The 6,173-nt window shown below is 46.8% G+C and overlaps 1 protein-coding gene across 1 annotated transcript; it reads right to left on the reverse strand.

Annotated features, from left to right (window-relative positions):
• Nucleotides 1-2,232: 2,232 nt before the first annotated feature.
• On the reverse strand, nt 2,233-4,632 carry OCSTAMP (osteoclast stimulatory transmembrane protein). Its single transcript, XM_009326838.1, has 2 exons — nt 3,577-4,632; nt 2,233-2,532 (listed from the first exon to the last, which is right to left on the reverse strand). The coding sequence occupies exons 1-2, from the start codon at nt 4,630-4,632 to the stop codon at nt 2,233-2,235; spliced, it is 1,356 nt and encodes a 451-aa protein (XP_009325113.1).
• Nucleotides 4,633-6,173: the final 1,541 nt, after the last annotated feature.

A 6,173-nucleotide genomic window follows, 5' to 3' on the forward strand; every position in this document is an offset into this window, starting at 1 on the left:
CAGTTTTTCCTAAGAAATACGATTTTTGAGGCTGAAAAGGGGTGTTTCAGGAGCTGCTTTACATGCTGCTCAGCTGCTCCGGCTGGGAGCTGGGCAGTGCCTGTCCGAAGGATGCAATGGGACACTCAGGGTGGTACTTAGTCCTCTTAGTCCATCTCTGTGGTCTCATCCACTCCAAACCCCCATCTGAACCTGGAGGGCCCATCTCTAAAGCAAAAACCATTTCAGTCTCCTCTTGCCGTGCCCCAATCTCTTCTGAAGACCTCCCTTGGAAGGCAAGGAGAGGAACTGGATGTTGCTCAGGGGGGTTCCCCAAATGCTGCTGGCCATAAAAAAAAATATTTCTTAAAGATTAATGCACATCTCTTGCCAAGAAGATGAGCCTTCCCAAGGAAAAACTTTTTTAAAATATATGTTTGTTGGAAGGCAACATGCTGCTGGGATGGTTTGCTGGCTGAAGGGGCTCCTCAGTTCTCCTCCCAGCTGTTTTAACCCCTGGCTCCAGATAATTCTGGCTACTTAATGGGCACGTGGAAATCTTTTAGCTTTCCCCAAACAGAACAGCACAGAGCATTTTCTACAGAAACCTCATGACAAAGACCCCTAGTTGCTGTAGAGGCAGAAAGGTTCTTGGATTAATCATCAGAACAGCAGGGAATTAAGAAACCTGGGGAGATGAATGCACCAGGGTTTTATCAGATAGATGCTTAAAAAAAATAAAATCCAGACCTACTTTGTTTCAAGCATCTCAGAAGCTGAGAGAATTCGGTGCATCTGGCTGCAGCTGCCACTTCACTTCTGTAATTTAATCTCATTGAGGTGCATTATGTCAAATAATTACCTTAATGAAGACTCTAATGGGAGAAGGGAGGAAAATAATAGAGATACTTTGAAGAAACGAAGCTGCGAAGTTGCTTTGTTTTTAACCTGGCACTGATTTAGCTCCCCCTCTTCTGGCTCTTGCCCTTACAGAGGTGTTGGATCTACCTCTCTTTCAAAAATAACGTTTCAGAGGCTGCCCAAGTGGTGGATTTTTGCATCTTGGATACAATACCATAGTTTCTGAGTTTGAAACAACACAACATGTAAAACCAGCTCTCGATTCAGGCAAGTCCAGCCCTCCAAGTCCTGCTACTTCCCTGGTCCCTGCAGAGCGCTGATTCAAATGTCAAGTATCTGTCACCACTTCTTAAGTCCTCCAGGATGTTGGTCTAAATTAGAATCACAGAATCATTTAGGTTAGAAAAGACCTTTAAGATCATCGCGTCCAACCATAAACCCAGCACTGCCAAGTCCACCACTAAACCATGGCCCTGAGTGCCACGTCTACACGTCTTTTAAATACCCGCAGGGACGGTGACTCAGCCACTTCCCTGGGCAGCCTGTTCCAGTGCTTGACAACCCTTTCAGTGAAGAAATTTTCCCTCATGTCCAGTCTAAACCTCCCTGGCGCAACTTGAGGATGTTTCCTTTTGTCCTATTGCTTGTTACTTGGGAAAAGAGACTGACACCCAAATTGACCTTTATTGGCTGGTCTCCTCCTCTTCTGAGGTCCTTCAGCTATTTTATTTATCGTTTCTTTTGAAGAGCCCTTGTGAAGTGATTGCATGAAGTCCTCATGTGTTGATGTGCATCTCATGGTCATATTGGTCCTGAATTTATTTCAGTGGGCTGAAATGACACTTTCTTACGGGAATAAACTATCTTCTAAAGGCTAATACTTATCCAGTCTACCCAGGTTTCTGTGCATGAAACCTGAAAGAAAAACTCCCTGATAATTAAATTAATCAACTCAAATGAGTTTCCTTTCTTGCTGCCTAAAGGGATAACTTGAGAAAGAAAGGAAGCATGTACTTCTTCTAGCATGGATGTGGCAGGGAAGGGAAACGAGCTCTTTCCCCACCCTGACTCCCACATATTTCCCAGTTAGCCTTGCCTAATGCTGTGGATATCCTCCAAGTCATATGAGCTGTCTCCCACCATTCCTGGAACAGCTGACTCCAGGCCTTCTAGATTTAAAAAAAAAAAAAAGAGGAAGTAAATTTAGCCCATTTTTTTCAAATTAATGCAAAATGTGACATTTCACCTTTTTTTTTTTTTTGGCAAATATTTTTCCCCAGACTCCAAACACTTCTCTCCCTCTGGAAAATTAAACGCATGATCCTATTGCAGAAGCCTGTGCCTGGCCACTGCCGCAGGTCTCAGGCACTCCCTGTATTTCCAAAAGTACCCTTAGCTTCTCACACAGTTTTGCTCCTCCTTGTGCTTCCTGGACAGCTTCTTGTAGAGGTAAAGTGCTCGCTTCTCCTCCCAGCTCTCGAAGAAGGAGCCTGCGATTTTTCTGCACAGGCGATGTGCATAGGTTTCCAGGAATATGATGGCGTAGAGGATGCAGAAGAGCAGCCCCACCACGAGCAGCACAGAGGGGTTGGGAGGCGTCGGGGGGCTGATCCTGCAGTGGGCAGAGCTGAAGATCAGGTAATGGTGGTAGCTTCTTTCAAAGTTCTGAAGTGGTAATTCTTCCTGAGGAAGCTGTAAAAGTTTCAAAAGAAAGGGCAGGATCCCTATTTTAGCCTGAAATAAAAAGAGTTAAAAGTTAAATGGGGTATGAACAAAACAAAATCAGCTGTTTACTACAAAAACATCAGCCTGGGGGTGCGTAATCACCATTAAAGCTTGTTTGGGTGTGTTAAGAGAGGGACATTGAAGTGTATATATGCTTCAGGCTGAGTGAGAATAACAGCATGATCTGTAGGCGCTGAGCCCTTGGCACGGTGAGACCCAGTCCTATCTGTCATCTTTATCTGCTATTACAGAGATCATAAGAGGTATTCACTGTGGGAGATTTACAATGAAACACATAATACAGACAGCAGTATTAGTGGCTGCATATTTGAATATTAGAGGGTTTTTTTCTAAGCCCTGATTATTTTACTGTAAATTCATCATAAGCAGGTATCTGCGCTAAGGAACCCCGGGGCTGGGACGGGAGGCAGGCTGCATGGTAGAAGAGGAAAGCTAAAAGACTAAACCAGAACTAGTCCAGATAAAGGATATTAAAATAGATAGAAACTGGGGAGGCTTGTGAAAAGGATTGCACAGGGTGACAACAAAGCCAGTGAGCAATAAGATGAGGAAACATCCTCACAGCCTGGACGTGTATCCATCTGCTTCCCCCTTCCTTTTGTGCTTGCACCCACTCTGAAACAGGAGGGCCGTGCCGCTGGGATGCCCGTTCCTCCACCCTGCCTAGGGAAGGGACCTGGAATTACGGGGAGCTCTGACTGCCACGTGCTAGCAGCATCTTGGCAGTGCGAGGAGCTATTTGCTCCCCCCCTCGCTCCCAAGGAGCTGTGATTTGGAGCAGGTATATGCTGCTATTTGATGCACTGGAAGGAGCAACTGAGGTTGTGCCTCTACCTCCTCCCTGCCAAGCCTGTTACGTTGCTTGTCCAGCTGGCTGCTGGGGAGGGAAGTAAGGGTCGTGTAAATAAGGCTGCAAAGATTGCAATCCCCACCGCCGCCTCCTGTGATGTGATACGCAGCAGGGTCCCCGTGCAGGGAAGGAGAGGGGACCCCAGCACTTACATTGTATTTGATGCTGAGAGCGACGGGCACCGTGGAGAACTGCGCTGCCTTTTTCACTGCGGTGTCTGCCACGCTGAACGCAAAGTGGTCCATTGCCATGACCACCAGCATCAGCATCAGGGCCACGGTGAGGAGCATGGCTTGCACGAGGCACAGCATTACTTCTTCCCGGGACAACTTCAAGCCTGTTGGTCGAATGAGGTTTTTGGATGAGCCCACCAGCAGGTGAGCTGCTTTTCTGTCCACAGCTAAACGTTCCAGCTTCTTGGTGATGTAAAAATTGTCAAAACGGAGGTTGGTGAGATAATTTTTCAAATACCAGGTGGACTCAAAACAGAGATAGAGCATGGAGAAGCCAGCAACCAGCTTGTTGCCTACTCGTACAGTGTCTTTGACCAGTACCTCAACAGCCAAAAAGTCCCTCCCAATTTTCTCACCAGCAAGGTGCATTTGCTGGTAAATCAAGGAGCTGTTCTTAAGCAGTGAAAACTGAAAATGTCCATTCATAGGCCTATAAATATTAACGGAATGAACATTTTCTTGGATTGCATCCCCAAACTCCCAGGAAGCTGACTCTAGCAGAGCAGTTGAGTTCAAAAGACTCTCAGAGGAATTCTTGCAGATGCACTTAATAACCTGCAGTATGGTTTTAATGTTGCTTATGATGTTGGGTGTTACGTTAACCACTACAATCATGATGCAGGTCGACAAGAGAAGCTTCCGGCCTTGTTTGGTACCTAACGTAGGCATGATCATACTGAAGACACAACGGGCAGGATGCACCAAGAAAAGGCTGAGGAGAAGGAGCAGACTGAAGGAGATGGCCATTGCAGTGGAGAGATGCCAGGAGTACTCCAGGGAAGCAAACATCCAGTTGTAAAAGAGACCTCCTATCACCACTGTAACACAGGAACACTGCAGAAACAAGGTCCACAGCTCCCTGCCGTTCGCTGGGACAGGCTTGGAGTAAACTGACCATAGGTCTGCTGCGGTCCTGCGCACCTTTGGGAACAGAAGGTCTTCACAGTAGACACGGGCTCTCATCCTGTACAAAGAACAAGTACCTGGGTGTTAGCAAGGAAGTATGGAAACGCGCTAATTAGGGGGCTTTCTTGGGATGATCACTCATGGGTCTTTATAACGTCCTTCTCTGAGTGCCTCCACTCTTCTCTACCTCTCTGCCAACCTGAGTAGCTGGGACTGAGATCTTCCCTGGAAGCACACAGGACAGGGAAGTTCAAGGCATTTCTTGAAAGATCAAATACCAAGTACAATGCGACTGCTCCTCCTCTAATGCAAGCACAGGAAAGCATTGTATTATTCTATAAAAAACATAATAAAGTCACTCAGAGGGGTCAATGCCTAAGCAGTGGCGAAGAGTGGCTTTAGTGGTTATTCAGAGGATGCTGGAGGGAGAAAGAGGCAGCTCCTGGCTGCTGTGGAAATCGTTAGACCAGCTCTGTAATTACAAGGTGTTCAATGGATAAGAGGCAGTTGAGTGGGAGTTTCTGATCTCCCTGCCTCTTAAGAGGAGACCAAACAAAAATCTGCACATTTAAGAGTGGCAAATACAGAACTGATCAGAGAAAACAGTTTCACACTGAAGCTCCAGTGCCAGAGGAAATCTCCAAGGGTAAGAATTTGGCCACTGCAGACAAAACGAAATGTCCCATAAAGCTATTTAAATGTCTAATGAAAACAAATGTTCGGAAGGAATATAATTTCTCAGGCCCCACATCTGGAGTGACTCTCCAGAGACCAGAAAACCTGGTGGGGAGAAGGACCATTTCCCCAGGATTAAACCTAGCCAGGCGATCCCCGTCTCCCCCCCGCCCATGAGCAGCCTCAGTTATCCTTTGAGGGACTATTTTGACTAGCAAAGGAGGTTTTTCAGTGGAAAAAGGCCATTCAACAGCTATCAAGACAGAGGGAAGGAGAGGGATTAAAGCGGACACTACATACCCAGCAGCAGAGAGGTGCCCCAATCTTGCTTGAAAACTCTCCATGCTCCAGTGCCTTATTGCTCTCAGAGAGGATCCTGGATGCAGCTGCTGGGAGACGCAGGATAGGAAACCAAGGCAGCTGGCACCAGAGAGCCAGGACTCAAAAAAAAAAAAAGATGTTTTAAGGCAATTCAGATCAGCAACGCTGGCAATTTGTGAAGTGAGTGGGCAAACCTGGTGTGTGAAGCCCGGGGAACAACCCCACTGCAGGACAGAGCACAGCACTGCTTGGGCTTTACACTTCTGATCTTACTGTTGTTGCAGAGAAGGCTTATTTTCATGACACACATAGCTGAAAAAAATGAGTCAATGACATATGGACTGACGAAGATGGAACAAGCATCACATGGAACATGGGGTGTCACCATCCCTTGTGGGGAAATCTGCTGTCTCATCCCAGCTGACTTCTCCTCCCACTGCCCACCAGCAAGCAGCAAGGTTGGGATTTGTCTCAGAGAGAAGGGGAGCTTTTCCTCTTTCAGACATCAGTCATGGCACAAAGGGCATGGTAGGATCCAGCAAACCATGTGCTGATAATTGTTCATCTTTTCTGGCAGGCTGCTGCTCCCTGCTGAAACCATG

This window comes from Pygoscelis adeliae, unplaced genomic scaffold (assembly GCF_000699105.1).
Source record: "Pygoscelis adeliae isolate BGI_AS28 unplaced genomic scaffold, ASM69910v1 Scaffold286, whole genome shotgun sequence".
In the NCBI taxonomy this organism is placed as follows: domain Eukaryota; kingdom Metazoa; phylum Chordata; class Aves; order Sphenisciformes; family Spheniscidae; genus Pygoscelis; species Pygoscelis adeliae.

Bases quoted from the DNA above. Each gene is read 5' to 3' on its own strand.
- OCSTAMP (XM_009326838.1), bottom strand. From the start codon at position 4,632: ATGAGAGCCCGTGTCTACTGTGAAGACCTTCTGTTCCCAAAGGTGCGC. The intron at 2,533-3,576 runs GTCCCCTCTCCT...AAACTTTTACAG, and splicing joins AATACAATGTAAGTGCTGGG to CTTCCTCAGGAAGAATTACC.